Source organism: Microtus oregoni, unplaced genomic scaffold (genome assembly GCF_018167655.1).
Source record: "Microtus oregoni isolate MIOR12 unplaced genomic scaffold, Mior012 000012F_ref0000307, whole genome shotgun sequence".
Taxonomy (NCBI): Eukaryota; Metazoa; Chordata; class Mammalia; order Rodentia; family Cricetidae; genus Microtus; species Microtus oregoni.
In genome coordinates this window covers 36,127,182-36,147,060 of record NW_024543071.1, presented here as the reverse complement: position 1 = coordinate 36,147,060, position 19,879 = coordinate 36,127,182, and the positions used below count along the sequence as shown (strand labels likewise).

General features: G+C 41.5%; 1 protein-coding gene across 1 annotated transcript in view; it reads right to left on the bottom strand.

The window, feature by feature from the left end:
- Positions 1 to 19,879, bottom strand: part of CUNH9orf135 (chromosome unknown C9orf135 homolog) — an 84,955-nt gene that overhangs the window by 8,688 nt on the left and 56,388 nt on the right. The window contains exon 5 of the mRNA XM_041662132.1: positions 10,860 to 10,917. Within this exon, the coding sequence (XP_041518066.1) occupies positions 10,860 to 10,917 (58 nt within the window). The remainder of the gene's footprint in view (positions 1 to 10,859; positions 10,918 to 19,879) is intronic.

Genomic DNA, 19,879 nt, shown 5'->3' with positions numbered 1-19,879 from the left:
CATCCATCCGTGGCCACTTTGGGTATCGTCATGAGGCCAAGAGCTGGAAGTACCTGCAGTCGTGGGAAGGAGGTGTTGATGAAGACAGCAGAGCTGAGCACTGGAGTAGAGACAGACGTGAGTCACGGAGGCTTCTGTGGCATCTACAGTACCCGTGAGAGTGGGAAGGGGGTCAAGCCATCTCCAAGATTAGAAAGGAAACGGGTGGTGAATTTCCGCACTGATCTACATTAGCCACTAATGGCAAGGAAGAGTACCAGGTGAGCAAGCGTACCAGCCCAAGACAGACCCTGATAGAGAACAGCACATGTAAATGCCACTCTTCTCTGGGATCTTGATGCTAAGCATGTACCTCTCACTCTAGTTAGATGTCCTTAGAACGTTACCGCCCTGCTGCTGCATAACAAGTCATCCAACCCTGGTTGCATAACACAGTGGCCATTGTCCAAAACCTACAACACCTCTAGATTCTTTGGGTCAGGAATTCAGATACGATACAGCAAAGACAGCACCTCTTAACACAATGTCTAGGGCATCAGCAGGGATGACCTGAAAACTGAGGGTGCCTTGAGGGTCAGGGCCTGGAAATTATTTCTCATTGTGGTTGGTAGTAGGTTTCCACTGGGATCTGCTGCAGGCTCCTGGCTGGAATGACCACACAGGCCCTATCTGTGCACTTGCTATGCTTCCTCAGTGGTGACCAAGTTCTGAGAATGAACACAGCGCAAAGTGGATCGCGAGGAATGTGCTTGCTTTTCATCTTCTAGCCTCCAAAGTCAAGCAGCACCATTTCCAGTGGAGACGCAGCTCACCCAGATTCCATGGTAGGAAGTGGGAAGCAGACTCAGGTTCTAAGCAAAAGGCGTCTGTCCACATGAGTTTGAGCATAGATTACAGCCATTCTTAATACACTTCTTTCTCTCCTCTTATGGAGAAGATGAAGCTGGATCAGGAACCTCCAGTGCCCCTTGAGTCTGCTGCTTTTCCAGGAAGACCCACAGTTGTGTATCTGCACATAACTGTGGATTTATTATCTCAGAAGGATATAAAGCAAAATGAGCATCGAGAGCAGGTGCATGGGCTGAAGCCCAGAGGATACCAGGTGCAGTCCCCTGGACTGTTATCCCAGACAAGGGGTAAAGCCTCTCTACAGAGGAAGTTTATAAGAAATGCAAGCCCAGGGTTTTTATTGGGCACTGGTCACATCCAATCCCAGTCTGCATGCACCAGAATTTTATACTTCCAGAATAAAAACAGGTGTTTGGCATAGACCATGTGTGTTGTGTGACTAGCTTTGGCACCGGGAGCCATTCTGATAAGAGAATTGTGATCCTGAAACCAAGTTTCCAGATGCAAGCCAGGCCTACCTTAGAACAAAGACTTTGACAGGATAGTAGTCTTGGTTCTGATTTGTTAGTTCTTCACTGCACACAGGGCATAGGAAATGATCTTGGAGAAAGTGAGAGTATTTTCAAGAAAGATTGAGTTGGGCATAGTGGCTCACCTCTATAATACTCCTGAGCTGGGCACCGTTGCTCACTCCTGTAATACCCATATTTTGTAGGCTAAGGCATAAGAACTGCTGTGACTTCAGGTCAACCAGGGCTACAGTGTGAGATCCTGTCTTTACAAAAATTTCAAGTGGATACAGAAGGGGGAAAAAGCAAAGAAAGGAAGGAAGAAAGAAAGAAAGAAAGAAAGAGAGAAAGAAAGAAGAAAGAGAGAAAGAAAGAAAGAAAGAAAGAAAGCAATGGGGAGGGGGTGATTTAGACTGACTACTCCTTATAGTAACTAGGTTGTGGCATCAAAAGGAGGTTTGATCTGGAGAGAGGTGTTGTTTCCCACTGCAAAAGAGTTGGGAAGAAGGCTAGCTACCAGTTAGACCCACTTCCTCTTCAAACGTGAGCTGCAGACAGTTCTCATATGTTCAGCACCCTAACAGAATACCTAGAATCCTTGTCTAATGTTTCCTTAGTGGGTGTGGGAAGAGTGTTTAGAGTTTTATGTAGGAATAGACATTTGAATTACTACAGATTGTTGGCAGGCCCAGGATTCAGTGCTATCCAGACCAGGATTTCTACCTGTTTCTCTGAGGCAGGACTACTATTGGAAAGATCTTTCTGAGCTCTTTATAGATAAGGATAACTGGGAAGTGTGTGCTTCATGTGGATGTAATAAGCATTAATGCACAGAGGCTCCTGCAGAATAGAGAGAAGGGACATTTCACAGAAAGAACATCTTCATGGCTAATTGGGTACAGAATCAAAGATGATTCATGGCATCAAATCCACATAACGGGGAGAGTTGTAACACCATTAAAAGGAATAAGACACGGGGACGGCGGAGGACTTCTTTTGTGAGGAAATTATGAGTCACGCTTTAGACATTGCTAATTTGAGATGGCATCAGTACAAAATGTTTCCTTGGAAGACGGTGCGATGGGACAGATGGCCTGGAGAGAAGTCAGTGCCCTCCACGCAGCAGTGATCATCGGCAGGGCGAAAATAGCTGTAGAGAACATGGCAGGGACCATGGATGGTATCTGTTGTGGACTGTGGATTACATAATTGTACTCCATGAATTTCCCTGCGGTGGCAAACTGTACTGAAGCTGTGTGTCCTTGCTCTGGTTTGCATGCTGATTGATGCAGAACAAAGGAGTTGGTTGAGTTGCCCATCTTCAGAGGATAAACAGCTGCTGACTCTAATGGAAGTTATATGTATTTTTGAAATGTTCTTGTAAGATTTAAATTATATCATTAAAAACCGTACACCCAGAATGATGGGTGCAGAGCTAATGAGGCAGATGAATTCTCTGAGTTTGGGTAAAACTGGAGAAGCAGTGTTCTGGAGCCCAAATGTCAGCGGGGCCCATGGCTGAATCAAAAGAGAAGCCATGGAAGATGGGAAAGGAGCAGCGAGGAGAGCATTGTAGATCTACAAGGACCAAAGAGGTTGAAGAATTCAGTGGACGCCAATAACACTAACTTGGAAAGAAGCAACAAAGCAGGGCCCTAACAAAGTACAGAGAGATGATTCAATTTCTATCACCTTAGCATTTGCTGCTTAGGAAAGGATTAAGGGAGTTCAAAAAAAAAAACCATGCTGATAAAAGGCAGAGAAGAAAGGGATGCTGAGGGCTAAACAGCCCAGTTGCATGCCTGACTTGCAGGGAGAGCATACAGAAGGCTAGCCTGGGGAAAACTGGCTGAGGAGGTTTCTTCTTTCCCATCCTTTTGTTCTGCTTCCTTCTTCCTGTTTTATGAATCATGGCAAGACAGCCTAGGATGTTACAATAGTCTTCTTAGTGAGTACATTTCCCAGTTGATCTCCACTTACAAGAAAGACAAGTGGCAGGTTTTGTCATATAGGCTAACACACTATTCATACATAGTATCTTACATAATGGGTTGGCCCAAGAGCATCTCTCCCCAACACCCCATGCTTCCTGGGTGCTACATTCTTATTCTTTAGGATAAAGGAGCACAATTCAGTCACCTATATTCTAAGAATGAACCATTACTGACTCACCCAGAAGTCATGTGGGGACCCCTGTGTACCGTTACCTCCTGCATCATTCCTCCCTGACAAATTGACACTGCCCTTTCTTAGTCAATGCCAATCTAATCCTCAGCCAAGTTTTCCAAATCTTTCAACAGTCCATTCTAAGGGTCTGTTTTTACTGATTTCACTGTTTCCTTGGTCCCTTTCTTATTTGGTAGTTTTATTTTTCAAGGTCATTTTCAGTTGAAGACCAGGCTTCTGAGACATTGTTAGCTGCTTAATTTTGTACTCTGATTTGAAAGCAGTCTCCATCCATCCACCCAGCTCATCTGTAAACATGTATAATGGGTTCTTTCCTGGCCAAACCAGTCACTGTGGACTACCCGTGTGTGCACTGTAATGACAGCCATCACCCACCTGGCATTAGTACAGCAAAGGCTATCCTTCCCTTGTATGCCCGAAGTACACTCATTCGGGGAAATTCATTTGCTCTTAAAGGGCATTTGAAGCAGCGAGCATACTGATGTGAATGTCACATTGGACAAAACCAAAGTATATAATTGTTATAGTTTGCCTGTAAGGATTTTTTGTAATTTTTGTATACATTATCTATAAAAACTCCATGACTCCTATGCACCTGAATTAAGACCCGACCATCCCCTGGTAAAGTCTTCTAAGCACACACGCAGAGCAGCATGGGAGGCAATGAGAAAGAATCTGCTTTATCTACCCTGGGTGACTCCAGGTGACACTGGTGATAGGCCTTACTTATTTCTTCACTGAACTTCAGTGAGTTGATTCCTACTGGATGTCATTTCCTCTCAATGTCTATATTAGAAATAATAATAATCAGCTGATATAACAATAATTAAATATGCAACTAGTGGCATGCATTTTATTATATATTTAAGTAGAATTTACTATCTCTTTTCTACTGAATATATCTTATAATGGAAAAACTCATTTGTATAACTCTAGACACTCAACCACAAGGAAATTTCACAAGTGGTATAAAGGAGCCGAGGCTGTGAGTACCAATAGAAATTGCTACACAATTAACAAATGTAGACTATTTAATAAGGTTTTGATATAGGGAAAAATAGGAAGAGCTATATGAACAAACACTCCAAAAGATAAACCAACTTTTTAAAGGAACATCAGAACATTTAGGTTCCAGGCAGTAATACTCACAGCAGCCTATGAAACACCAGCTACTGACATTAGTCCTAGCATTGTAATCACATGAAACATACACGTCTCTTTTCTTAGTCCTTAATCCATATTATATGACAACATCTTTCTTTGATAATGAGTTGTATTTAGAGCCAAATGACATAATATATCACATGTAAATTTGAAGCTTGAAGATCTCCATTTTAAAATATTTTTCTCCTTTACAAAAGACACGTGTGTTTTCTGCAGAAATCAAACAGTTGGAAAGAAGAAAGTAAAACCCCTTTCAGTCCTAGATTCTCTGAAGCAGAATTGGGCATTGTAGCCTTGCCTAGAGGCAAAGGGGTATAGCACATGACTACCTAGGAGGAAAGTGACAACCAGGACAGTGGTGCCATCTTCCTACAGAAACACTGTGGTGCTTCAGAACTGGACTTTCCTATAATACCATCATGGAATACTGGTGACTCACCAGAAACATGGCGAATTAAAACATTATTCAGTTTCCAAACTGACAGAATGAAATGTCCGTCAAAGTTGTTAATCCAAAAGGTTACTTGGTCGTAAATTAAATTCTTTTATAATAGAACAAAGTCAATGATACAGAGACAAATCATATCAAGAGTTGAATTTAAGAGTTGAAGAACTTGGAGGGAAACTCACAGGCTAATTGCAGATCTTCCCTTCCCTCCTCTCCTTCAAATTCAGTCTCCCTCACAACTCCCAGTTCATCCCCATTTCTAAGTGTCAGCTCCCAGTACCTAAAACCACATTTTATCTAGAACCTCTAGTGACTGCACTGGGCAGGATACCATAAGGTTTTCCTGCCAGGCAACACACAGCCACACACAACCAGAAAGGGCAACATAAACCAAGGAACATGTGTGCGTGTGTGTGTGTGTGTGTCTGTGTGTCTGTGTGTGTGTTCCAAGGTTAGAGGACAGCTAGTAGAAGTCAGTTCTCCTTCTACCATGTGGGTTTCACAAACAGAATTCAGGTTAGCAGCCTTGGTTGAAGAAGCTTTCACCTGCTTAAGCCATTTCATAGGTCCTCTCTCTGTTGAAATCCATTTCCATGTTGTTAGTCTCTAACCGAAAGGATTCCTTTGCTTACACACCCCAAGGATGTTCATTGGGTTCTTCACCAACTGCATTCTCTTTATTTCCTACTTTCTTCCTCACAAACATGGGTTGAGCTGATGCAAGAGACCAGTATAAAAATAAAGTCTCAGCTCACAAACATTTGAAATAACATGAGTCTAAACGCTTTCAAAATCATTCAATAAGTGCATATGTAAAGGTTATAGGCTGAATGAGTAGGGGAACCAACTCATGCTAAGGTTACATGATGGAGTCTCCAACAAGGTAACATATCCTCCCTTCTTTGTCAGTATTTTGTGAATCATGCTGCAGGAGCTGCAGCCGACCGGAAGCTGCAAATAGACTCCAGCCTTAACCAAGTTGGACACCCAGGGTGGTTTCCTCCGTCTAAAGCCGTGACCTCTCCTCTCTATCCTCTCTCACCTCTCTCTCTCTCCCTCTCCCCTCTCTCTCTCTCTCTCTCTCTCTCTCTCTCTCTCTCTCTCTCTCTCTCTGTGTGTGTGTGTGTGTGTGTGTGTTTCTGGTGGTATTAAATTGTCACATTTTTTGCATTGGCCTTGGAGAAAATTCTCTCCAAGGAAGTATTTTATGTTGTGATGCCATATTTGTATGTTTTCCTTTTTATAATTTACTGATTTGTGTTGTATGGAGAAAATATTTTTTGTTTTGTTTTGTTTTGTGAAGTAATAAGGGTGGCGGCGGGGCTGCGTCCCCAACACCCCAGCCGCCTGCCCGGCTAGCTTATGCCCCGAAATAATTACACGGACACTGTATTCTTTTAAACACTGCTTGGCCCATTCTCTTCTAGGCTAATTCTCACATATTAATTTAGCCCATTTCTAATCATCTGTGTGTAGCACCCCAAGGTGCGCTTACCGGGGAGATTCTAGCCTAGTCCATCCTGGGTCGGAGCTTCATCCCGGGAGCGGGGCATGGTGTCTCTCTCTGAGGCGTCTGCTCCCGAGAGAGCTGTGTAGTCTCTGAGCTCACTTCCTCTTCCTCCCAGCGTTCTGTTCTGTTTACTCCTCCCACCTATCCTCTAACCAATAAAATGGGCCAGGGCAGTTCCTTTATTAGCCAATGACCTTCCTCCATCATTTCCCCTTTTTCGGTTTAAACAAAAAAAAAAAAGGCTTTAACTTTAACATAGCAAAATTACATATAACAAAACAGTTATAAAGTAAAAGTTATAATAATCTTTATCATAACTAAGGAAAACTATAACTATAACTAACTATTCTTAACTCCATCAAAGACTCCAGAAAGATACAATACTACCTAAGCAAACAAGAAAAAAGCAACTTTTAAAACTCTAGAAATGACAGCGACATCTCGCTGCCTGGACAGTCACCCAAAGTTCCTCTGTACCGTTGGGGCATCCATCTTCAGCCTTCAGACCCATGGTATCCAGCAGACATTTCCATAAAGCAGGAACATTCAAATCTATCTGTTGTGTCCTGCAGAATGTCTTGCAGACTCTTTCATGAATCAGGAACCCCGAAAGATCATCTCACTTTAGGCAAGTTCAGTAGTCCTCTCTCTGCGGGTTCTCTGTGTCCAGTTTATGCAATAGTCCAGGCAAGAGCAGTTTCTTGCCCAAATAGCTATCAAACTCCATAAAGATCCTCTTCGATGCCCATCTTCCTCTTGAAGTAGATTGGTGCTGCCAGGAGCAGAGTGTCTCATTGTCATGAAAAGTCCTCAGTTATTAAAACATTAAATGTCCTTTTCTGTAATCTTTGAAAGACATGAAGAATGTCTATCTAAAATATATCTCTATATATCTAGAAAATCTAACTAACATGACTACAAGCTTTACTATTATCGATGATTATCCATTAACAACCTATATTTCTTAATTATACAGTACATATTTAAATGAACTACACAATCACAATACCTTAATCAAAATCAGAAACACTTAAACATATAACAAAATTGACCTTAAATCTCTATCAATAAAGCAAAATCTATACTAATGCAAATTATTCATACCTATATCATATCCCCCTTTAAATGTAAAAGGACGTTTATAAACCATATTTGGGAACATGGGCGCAGTTTTTTCTCTCCAAACTGCTTCCTGCTGAATGGGGGCATCGTTAATTAGGTCTTTCATGGTATAACCTGTGTGCTAGTTTCATCTCAGTTGGCAGTTGAGCGAAGCAATTTTCTAAAGATGTTCACTGCAACCCTTCAGGAGGGCGTGGTCCATCATACCAAATCAGAATAGAAGAAATGAACAGCGTCTCATCCTCTGTGAAAACAAAATAAGAAACTCCTTTCCAAAGCATCATGTCCTTAGATCCAAATTTCAAAGTCAAGGCATCAAAATATCTATGTTGGATTAGTTCAGCAGCATTTATAAATAAATATCTTTTAGCATCTGTTGCTCCTTCCTCAGCATTTAAATAATTTAAAGAGAGCATAATAGCATACAGTATCAAAATTCTCTGTGTATTTTCCATCTTTGTACAGCTTTGTTTTAACCTCTATTTCGTTTATTTTTACTTTTAACTTTTTGCTTTTTGAGACAGGTTCTCTGTATCTTTGACCTGGAATAACTCTGTAGACCAGGCTGTCCTTGAACTCTCAGAGATCCGCCTGTCTCTGCCTCCCAGGCATTCGGGATTAAAGGTGTACACTGCTACACCTTGAACTCACAGAGATCTGTTTGTCTCTGCCTTCTAGGCACTGGGATTAAAGGCGTGTGCTACCACACACAACTCTCTTCCTTTTTTTTGTTTTTTTTTTACTTTAAGAACTTCAACTTTTAGTCTGCATATATTTTTAACACACTTTAGACCATTCAGAAATTTTCTCTGCCTTTGAATCTCTCTTTACTGTATATTTCTCTTTTTCTGACCACATGAATCTTTAATTTACCAAGCGATCTCAGTAGGACTAAAGGCGTGGCTTTGCCAGCTAGATCCAGTCCATTCCTTAGCTTTCCAGCCTCATGGCTGAGGTACTGGCTGTAGCCATGTTTACTGCTATAACTCTATGGCATTTCAAGGTCCCTGCCAGCAAGTGAGCTTTAGCAGCCTGTGCTTGCAAACCGCACGAACCGCCTGCGTAAAAGAGTCAGAGTTTGCCCTGGCAGGACAGCCCAGAAAGCTGGCATTTTTAAACGGCGCAGCTTTTTTCCTGCTATAGCTGAAAACCGAAAAGCATGCGTTCAGCTTTTCGTCAACACCGTTTAAGTGTTTCGTGGAAGGACCTCTTAATGAGCTGCAGGCTTTGCAGCTAAAGCTGAGTCAGGAAGCTTCTCTTAGACGAAAGCGCATGCTTGCCTCTAACAAGCAGAGCAGACCCGAGAACACAGCGAGTCTAGTTGCCATCAAACAAATTGTAGCACTTTACTCCAAATGCTCTATTCAAAAGCTCTGTCTCCTGTAGGAGCCAGACAGAGATCACAATGGCGGCACAGCCCCAGGAAGTCGTGCTTTAAAATGACACAGTGTTTTTTCTGCTACTGTTGCTGAATCAGGAAATCTCTCTACAGCACGCCACCAACAAACAGCAAAAATCTGTGTTAAACTCTCTCTCCCTTGTTTTTAAGCCTTCTCAGGTTTTTTAAGTGGGTTTAGTCCATCACGTGGGGCGCCATATGAAGTAATAAGGGTGGCGGCGGGGCTGCATCCCCAACACCCCAGCCGCCTGCCCGGCTAGCTTATGCCCCGAAATAATTACACAGACACTGTATTCTTTTAAACACTGCTTGGCCCATTCTCTTCTAGGCTAATTCTCACATATTAATTTAGCCCATTTCTAATCATCTGTGTGTAGCACCCCAAGGTGCGCTTACCGGGGAGATTCTAGCCTAGTCCATCCTGGGTCGGAGCTTCATCCCGGGAGCGGGGCATGGCGTCTCTCTCTGAGGCGTCTGCTCCCGAGAGAGCTGTATAGTCTCTGAGCTCACTTCCTCTTCCTCCCAGCGTTCTGTTCTGTTTACTCCTCCCACCTATCCTCTAACCAATAAAATGGGCCAGGGCAGTTCCTTTATTAGCCAATGACCTTCCTCCATCAGTTTTGTTTTTTGAGACAGGGTTTCTCTGTGTCACAGATCTGGCTGTCCTGAAACTTGATTTGGAGGCCAGGCTGGCCTTGAACTCTCAGAGATCTGCTTGTCTTTATCTGGGATTAAAGGTGTGTGCCACCAACACCCAGCTGGAAAAGTTTTATCTTATTTATCCCTGTTACTTCACAGTTCAATATATCTTGGTTCTTTTAACTAGATAGTCACACTATTTGAGACAATAATGGCATTTTTAAATAATCTTTGTCAGTAGTTAAACATTTTAATTTTATCTCATAGCTGTTTTACTGGCTAAGATGCACAAGGAAAAGCCAGGATGAAGCCACTTTAATTTAGTTTCTGTGGTATATTTTCTTCCTTCCTCGGTCCCATCTCTCTACCCCCTTTGTTACTCTAACTCTTCCTTCTTGACTTCAACTTAGGACTTTTCACTGGCTACTCAAGTGCCTTAAAAGAGAGGCCTTTCTTGCTAGTTCAACTGCCTAATTGTTTAAGTAGATCAGTGGTAGCACACACCTTTAATCCAAGCACTCGGGAGGCAGAGGAAGGTGGATCTTGTGAGTTCAAGGCCAGCTTGGTCTGCAAGAACTGGACAGCCAGGGCTGTCACACAGAAAAAACTCTGTCTCAAAAAACATATATGTATGCGTTTAAGATCTAAACTGGACTTCAAGAGAAATCAAAACTCAATTTCCCAGAACTAAATTAAGTTCCATACGTCTATGTGCTCGTAAGATAAAAAGTAAGTAGAAAGGTGGTTTCATTCCATGCAAGTTCTATTCAGGGTAGAAATAATAAGCAAGGGAGAAAATGATCACTATATCTTATATATTTAGAAACTTAGCTATTTTCTTCCCTAAAAGAGCCATTAATTTCCAAAACTAAATCATAGATATAAAACATTCTCTTGATTCTCACAAGCACCAAGTATTTTCTTAATTAATATAAGACATTTTAAATTTTAGAAATCCCTGCTCTCCACTTAGGCACTCCACGTGATGAGTCACCTACGTGAGTAGACTTGGAATATGATTCTCATACTTACCGGTGGCGGATAATTATACTGTGGAGTGTAATCCTCAGAGTATGTTGTTAAAGCACACCTAAAGAAAAAGAAGTCAAGATGTCAGAAAAGGAATGACCCCCACATCGCCACCAAAAACAAACAAACAAACAAACAAAAAACCACTGCCATGAAACAAACACATTTCAGGAAGGAGCAGTTCTGACAAAGGGTTTGAGTCCAGCCTTCCCAGGCTATCTTCACAGGATTAGTTCTCCCTAGCAAGCATTCCCTGAATTCCTTCCAATTCCTCACAACCTTCTGTGCTCTTGTACTAACATCTATAGCTACCAAGTCCCATCAGCATCTTAGGTGCTCTGCATTCCCCAGATTCTCTATATTACCCACTTTCTGCCTCAAAATCGTTTTGACCTCATGTCCTACATTCGATGCCAGATGATGGCTGAAGAGATTGTGGAAGATACCTAGGTCGCTGAAATCACGGACTATTCCCAGCCCCTCCTCCACCTCTTAAACACACAGAAGCGTTATATGAATTATATGCCTTCCACCAAATATATAAGAATAGCCAAGCTCAAAAGGAAGCCTTTGGGGTGCTGACAATGAAAAGACACACGCGATGGGAATCACCAAGGCTGTACCCTATGCCCACAGTGTGGCATTTTAATTATTGGTAACAAACAAGAAAAGTTTATTGTACTTCCACATTGAAGAGATTAGGGAAACCCCAGTTTTTAGCCCAGAGAAACTTGCAAGGGTTTCTCTGTTTAGAGCTTTGGGTAAGGGAGATATTCTTCTATAGAAATGAAGCTGTACTTGTGTTCCCACCAATATTCTAGAAATGGACGGTCAAAGAAAATACCTAGCTTCTTTGGAAAGCAAGAGCATTCAATAAGGATTTCAAGATAACAAAATCCAGCTCCAGCAGTCGAATGGGTACAGGTGGTGGATTTAGTTCGTGGTAGCCACCAATTGCTGCCAGCTCTCTCTGTGCTGCTTCCTGAACAGTGCAGCACCTGGGAGCCTGGGAGTTAGAGAATACAGTCTTCCCTGTGTTCTGGAGGAAAACACCAGTGAATACCCAAACCTGTGTATGATCAAGTCCTCTCTGTAAATTTGTGTTTGTGTATAGCACATGTACATTGTCGTATACATTCTAAGTCATCTCTAGATTGCTTATGCTGCTTAACATAATGTAAATGCTAAGTAAATAATTTGGACACTAAGTAAATAGCATGGTTTCAGCAATAATATTTTTTTAAGTTTTTATGTGTTCAACATAGAGTTGTTTTTCTTTTCATTGTTTTCAGTCCATGATTGTTTGAATCTGCAGATGTGAAACTCATGAATATGATACTAGTTAGGTCCTACTCCAAATCCCCTGAATAAGAACCTCTCTGGGCAGGGCCCAGCAGCCTGTAGTTTAACAATCCCTTTAGATATACACTTTAGATCCCTTTCGATATACTGATATACACGAGTAAAAGAACAAAAATAGAAGTTCACATGAGAGGGGTGAAGCCTTGAAAGAGAGAAATGGATAGAAGAACATATGAGATGTGAAAGCTGAGGTATGTGGGGAGGAGCAAGCTAGGGTTAAAGGTTTAAGCAAAGATGAAGATAAAGGGATGAAGAGGAGGAAGGTGCAGAAATGCCTTAACTAAAACTAAGACTGTATTAAGAACCCATATGAATAACTACTGCTTTGTAAACTAATTAAAAAGAAGTTTGAACATTCATAGCTTTAAAGGGGAAACAATGCTTCCCCTAGAAGATAAGGTATATTAAATGAAAATTTCAGTGTGTGGGATAGATTCCTCTGAAGTTATTTATTGGTCATGGGGGTCCCAAGGCCCCAAAACATCTCAAACTATTGCTATTATTCTTGGTTGCCCACTGTAGTTAGATGGTAAAATCACAACACTGAAGACACAACGCATTTTGGTTGAAGAACATAGAGGAAATCAAACAAGAACTGACCTGGATATTATTTCTGTTAGATAGCCCTCATGACCCTAGAAGATGCTCTATAGATCACGTGGGGGAGAAAAGCCATCAGTGAACTTACTGGTGGTGTACTCTGCATCTTAAAATACTAAACCCCCCCTACTGAAGCAATAGTGGCATGACTGTTATAGGAATAACCAATAACTTTCAAGTTGGACCAAGATCTGCTCCACAGGATGGACTTCATGCCTGGTACTATAAACCTGATAAAAACCCATGGGTGTGAAGGTCAAAGGCCCTAGGAGGGAGCCTACTATTGCTTTACTAAATAAGTATACTGTCAAACTGCCTTGTCAATATTTATGTTTATGCTCCTAAAGTAGTGTAGCTCTCAACTTTAGTCAGAGAAGCTTCTTTCTGCAGTGGGTAGTAGACAAGGCAGAGTCTCATAACTGGTCAAAAGTGCCGAGAATAAGACACTAAACTGCCTACATATCTGTCCCCTCCCCCAAGGCTCAGAGAACATCAGTGAAGAGGGGTAGAAAACATTTAAGACTTTGAAGATGGAGAGGAATTTTGTTGAATGCTCTCTTCTAGACCTGACAGAGTCACTGCAGTTGTGAACCACAGCAGCTGTGGTTACTAGCAAAAGCCCTGCACAAGAACAAGTCAGTCACCATTGCAGCATGAATGGGAGAAGAGCTGCCAGCTCTGGGGCTGCTGGGAAAGGGAGGTTAGCTTTCTTCTTTGTGACTGTGGCCACGCTTTGGTGGATGGCCCCACACTAATGAGTATGCAGTCAGAACTAACTGGACTCAGTGGTCAGCGGGTTGTTATAAAAACAGAAGGTTGAGGAGGAAGGAGTAGAAGCAGAAGGCAAAATGGTGGTAGAAGGGAGACATATACCAAGGGATACAGGGGTAGTGAGGAGGTTGGATGTGATCAAGGTAAATTGAATACATGCATGAAATGTCAAAGGATAAATAAAATTGACAGTAAATCAAGATACTCAACTTTATAACTTTCAAATCAGTAAATGAAATTTGAAAGACCAACTTGAAGGAAGAAAGGAAAGAAGGAAAAAAGGAAGGAAGGATTAAAGAAGTAGGAAAAACTTATCAGTGAAGGATTTAATACTTATTGGCCCTAAATTGAATATCACACAACTTCTTAAAGGCCCATTTATATGCTTCAAAACTTAAAATTATTTTTAAAAAATCTTGAAAGTGAAAAATATGTAAATATATGTACAAGTATTAGCCAAGAGATATTTTCTTCTGGTAATTGCATATGTAAAAGACAAAACTTAAAACAAACACTAGTTATAGGGACCATTACTCATGATTAAAAGAGCAACTCACCAATAATATTAATAAGAATCTAAATATTTAAGATATGCAAAGCAGAGAAAGGCAAGATTTTCAAAGATAATTGATAAATCTACAGTCACAGAAGGAGACTGTAAAACATCCTTCCATCCTTGGTTTCTTAATTCTAAATATACTCGAATCCTCCAACACCACACACAAAGACAGGTCAACAACAAAGAGAATTAAACTACACACTTATCCCTAAGTAGAGCATAATGGAGCATGGAAAATACTACTTGAAACAGACCAAATCAAAATGGAATTGCTCCTGAAAAACTCCATGCCAGCCAGCTCCAACTAAGTTGCTTATATGATATTTCAAGGAGATGAGGACCTGACCCATTTTATTTTTACAAGGAAAAAAAACTGAAGCAGGCAGTTCAGCTCCTTTGTTTCTGCTTTCTTCAGCATTCTCTATCAAAACAGCCCGACCCACTCAACTTACCAGAACACTCTATTTTATAGGACTAGGTATTTTCTGGTTCTAGAATTGTAAATAAAAACTGGACAGAACCTTTACATCTTGTTATAATTTAGACTTTGACTCTGTAAGTTTCAATTTGTGTGTAAATAGGTATTAATCATAGAGTGAGATCAAAGCCCACACTGGACCAGAGTGCTGGCAGGGTTTACAGAAGGACAGATGGTAACAAATGCCTGTGGTTAGACAGAACACCATGGGCATCACCTCCAGAAACATCATACTATCCTGATCGGTGAGTTACTGAGATCAGAGGATTTGAACCACAGTTCCAAGCAGGAAGAATCAGAAAGACAATTCTGGAAAGGCACTATTTCTGTAACAGAGAGAGGCAACTAAGAGAGTCAAGGGAATTGATAAACTAAACACCAGAAATTAAGGATCCTGCAACAGTAACACATCATCAGCATCAGCACAGCATCAGTAACAGCATCAGCATCATCAGCATCAGCACAGCAACAGCAGCAGCAGCAGCACAGCATCAGCATCAGCACAGCATCAGCATCATCAGCACAGCAGCAGGCCTCCCACTTCTCACCCCGTCACCAGAGCCAACTAGACACTGCTTCAGTGGTCTGACAGAAGATGGCACTCTTGAACTAAGATAATGAGCAAACGTCACACACTTCTCATTTCCCTCAGTAAGATCAACTGGATGGGATTACCTGTGATTGCCACCTGTCCAGGAAAATCCAACACAGTTCAAAGAAGCATAAGTAGGTAATATTACTATTAGAAAAACAGCAAGAATCAAAATTAAGCTCATGAAGATCCTTTCCTCCAGAAATACTCCCAACCACTGACTGAACCCTCCACCAACCTTTTGGTTTAAAGATGTACTGTAGAGCCTAGAAAATGGAACAAAAAAATGAGTGTACCACAATGATTGAGTGGGAATGCAAGATTTTACTTCCCAAGGTTGAAAAGATTAAAAAATCCAAGACAATTCACTAAATGTAGCAAGCAAGTTCCAACAAGGTTGTCAGATACAAGATCATTATACGAAGAAGTTTACCCTTGTCCTAGTGAACAAAGAGTGGCAACGTGTAAGTGGAAAGCTCTCACAGCTGTAACAACTCCCCCAAATAGCCTAGAAGAATACTCATAACCAAAACTCTATACTACATATATGAAGGGAAACATATAAAATGCAGTTTGGGTATAGAATAATTCCTTATGTATAAATGAGATGAATCATTGATGACGATCATTAGTCCATCTAATTGTCATGAATCAAAACACATGGTATCTCATGGAAGTTGACAAAAAAATCTAATAGAAATAGAATTTCATAAAATGCCAAACAGAATGACGACAGTTTGGAAAAGAAGAATGAACTGGTTAAACTCACTCCACAAAGGTACAAAGGAGTAGTATGACACTAATTAAGGCAATGCTGTTGCTTCAGGAGTTAGAAATAAACCCGCAGGATAGACTCCAGGGCTCAGAAATCAAGCCACTTAAGTATGGCTGTGCGGCTATAAGAAAAAGGGCTTAATGACAAAATAGTGAACAAAGCAATGAGGCAACAATGAGCTAATCCTATGTTGCAAGTACTGCATGGGTATTATATGAGAGAGAAGTAGCTTCTAAGGGTTGGACAATTTGACATTTCATATAATATGTCTTTACTTCTATTGGCCAAACAATATCATACATAAAGCTATAAGGAAAGTTACAAAAGATGTTTTCATACATTTTACCAAGACAGAATACCCAAAATAAGAAATTTTATTTTTTTTAATTTTTTTTAAAATTTTAAATTCTTGGAAAACAGTGGTTAAAAAAAAAAATCTCAAAAGAAAATTGACCAAGACTACACACAGGCAATCTGCAAAAGAAATTGGGAAGGATCATTGATGCTAGTCAATAAATTTATCCATAAATCCAGCAGTTGGTGAATGTAAAATGAAACAGCAGTGTCATGCTGTAGAAAGATAAGGTCTGCCAGGCCAAAAGGAGCCAACCTGGAGTCTGCCTGGAGCTGCCAAGGAGCTTGTCTGTGCTTAGCCAATAAGGAGCAACCAAGCAGTGTTTTCTGAGTGCCTAGCAATAGGCACTGTCAGAGATCCTGATCGTGCCTAGCCAATGAGAGAAGAGCATGAGATGTCAGCTGTCAATTGTCACCCAGCCTGGGTGCTGGGAGGGTATAGAAGTCCCTGCCCCACGCCCCACCCCCTCTGCTCCCCCGCCCTTCCCCCCCCCCCCCGTTGTTAAATAAACGAGTCTGCCATCAGCCTTCTACCTGATTCCAGGTGTCTGTGTGGAAGACGTTAGAACCCAGCAACACCATACCATTTTATCTCCATTAGATTATTAGTTTAAAGCCTCTATAATGTTTATGAAGGTGTGAAAGAATGAGTAATCACATACTCCTGGTCCTTACCAGCACCCAGGAATCCAGTGACCCTGGGGTTATAGGTAGGTCTGTCTGGTCTAGAAGAGCTGGAAGACCTCATTGTTAGTTAGTATTCTGATCAGACTCAATGGCAGCCTATGGTGACTTGAAGTCATGTTGGGAATCACAGGGAGCAAACTGTGCCATGTGGGTCTGCCCTCCTTCTCCCTTTCCCAACTAGAGCTGATAGGTCCAAAGACCCATGCTGATGCTATCAAGAATTTCCTTTGGGATTTCCCTTAATAGAAACTGACAGAAAAAGGCCAGTCACTCTTCTGTGACAGGAGCCATAGAATGTAATGTTTCTACCTCATAGATGAAGCCATCAGGAAGACAAAGCTGCAGGATTGGAGTCCTGACTGCAGGTTCCCCCACACTCTTTCCAGTTGTACTATGGGGCCTTTAAACAAACTTAACTCTTTGCCTAAGATGACCTCCTGTCTCTGTCACCTACAAATGCACGAGTCCCACTCCAGAATGTGTGGCTATTAATCATTGTAATCATAGAACCAATTCCCCTTGCTCTGAGTCCAAACACTCTGATCAAAAGCTGGCTTCCCATATGGTTTCCACAGAGGGTGGATGCTTTCATTAGGATATGCAAAAAAAAATAAAATAAAAGAGAAACTTTCATTTCTCTTTATAAATTAACTAGTTAGAATTCTTTCTCTCTCTTTCTCTCTCTCTCTCTCTCTCTCTCTCTGTGTGTGTGTGTGTGTGTGTGTATAGAGAGAGAGAGAGAGAGAGAGAGAGAGAGAGAGGAAGAAAGAGAGTTTATTGAGCTCAAGTCAGTCTCCATGAGTCAGATAAATGCTGATAAAAACGACCGTTCTGGAAATGTAAAACCGAGGAGCAGATGCTGGTGGATTCACGAGGACAATGCTGGGCTGTCAGGTTATCTGGAAGTTGGACAGCTGGCTTTCAGCCAATACCTCCCACGATTCGGCACACATACCCTCATTGACCTTTAACAGGTGCAGAGAATAACTAAAGATATTTTCTGGTGAGCAAGTCTGATATTTATCATTAGAGCCATGGCATTCGCTAAAATATCTACATGTGCACGAACACCAGGTGAAATGTGAATGCGTGATGAACTGCTGGGCTCCAACCCACAGAGTTCTTCTAGCTTGCAAAAACCTTAACGTTTAATTTTGCTTCTTTCGTATCTTGTCTGAGGCAAGGAGAGCTGTTATCTTTCCTCCTTTCCCAGAAGGTAGAACAAGTATACAATGCAATTACTGTATCTCATGGTGTCTTCTAAATATGACTGTCTCAAAGAAATAAATAATTTCAAATTAGTCTTTTCCCTGCAACAATAAAAGCACCTTTTGTTTTGTTTTTTTCAAGACAGAGTTTCCCTGTAGCTTTGGAGCCTGTCTTGGAACTAGCTCTTGTAGACCAGGCTGGTCTCGAACTCACAAAGATCCACCTGCCTCTGCCTCCCAAGTGCTGGGATTAAAGGCGTGTGCCACCACCGCCCGGCTAGGAGCACCTATTATTAACACAAGTCTAGCCACTGACAGTCTCCATGCTATGGGTGAGAGGTTAAGTGTTTGCACTCTGGGAAATTGTACCCCATCCTTAACCATCATTTTGCTTTTACATCTCATATCAATTTAGACACAGTGGTACAGATCTATAATACCAGACTTGGGAGGTAGAGGCAGGAGGATCAGGGGGACAAGACCATCTTTGGCAGTATGACAACTTAGAGACTAGTCTGAGACACGAGGTACTAACTTCCGCTGACAATCTATGTTGAACTATTTGAATGCCCTTGTCATTTCTTCCTGCATCTACCTTCTGATTAAGTCAGATGGAATTCAGTAGCTGCTCAACAGCTTCAGAATACAGGCAGATGTTTAGAAACTACTCCCTAAAAGGTTAATAAGTATGTGACAGAGAGCAAAGATGAACTGCAGGACAATTGGAATCCACTGTTAACCCTGTTCCAAGGCCAGTACCAGCTAAAACTCCCTGTCATCTTTGTAAGCATCTTTCCCCTCCTCTCATAAACACAGTGATATGGCCCAAATTTCCTCCTCTCTGCTCTGCCCGTAAGTCATTCTGGAACATTCAGACAGTCCTTTAAACACTCTGCATCTTAACACCTCCCCTTCATATTTATTCCATAAATATTTATGAAATTGATAAGTGGATTAATTAATGGGGAAGCTAATTCCTTAGTCTTCTGCTTGAATTTCTTCCTCTACACAGTTAAGAGCAACCTCACCCAAATGACCTTGGGAGATTGTTAGGAAGGACAGAATGCAGACGACGCGTGTGGAATTTCTAAAGGTCAAGGTATGGTTTGCAGAACGAAGCATGAAACGCAGAGGGTTGATGATGCCATCAACTGAAGCAGACAAAATCCAAACCAAATTCTACTGCTTTCTAGATCCCTTCCTGTTATTCTATGGAAAGTTACCACACCCCACTGAGCCCTATCAAGTGAGAATTGTTACAGCATCTAAAACTACTATAATGATATTGTTATCTCATGACTCTTAAAAGAGAGTATTCAGCTATTAAGGTGGAGGATAGATGAAAGGAGAAGGACTGGGGAAAGAGGAACCAGCTTTGATATTGATATTAGCAATTGGGGCTGTATCTGTCTGTTCTCCAGTCTCAGTCTCCTGGCTTCTGATGCTGCCTCAGCGAATGTTAGCAACTGGGGCTGGATCTCTTCTCTAGTCTCCTGGATCTGTCTGTTCTGTCAGTCTCCTGGCCTCTGATGTTACCTCACTGAATTCCCTCATGCCCCCTGAATGCCTAAGCAGGAAGGTTAGGAAGCAACCCGAAACCACTTTATCCTCATAATTAACCAGCGATCCTGTAAATG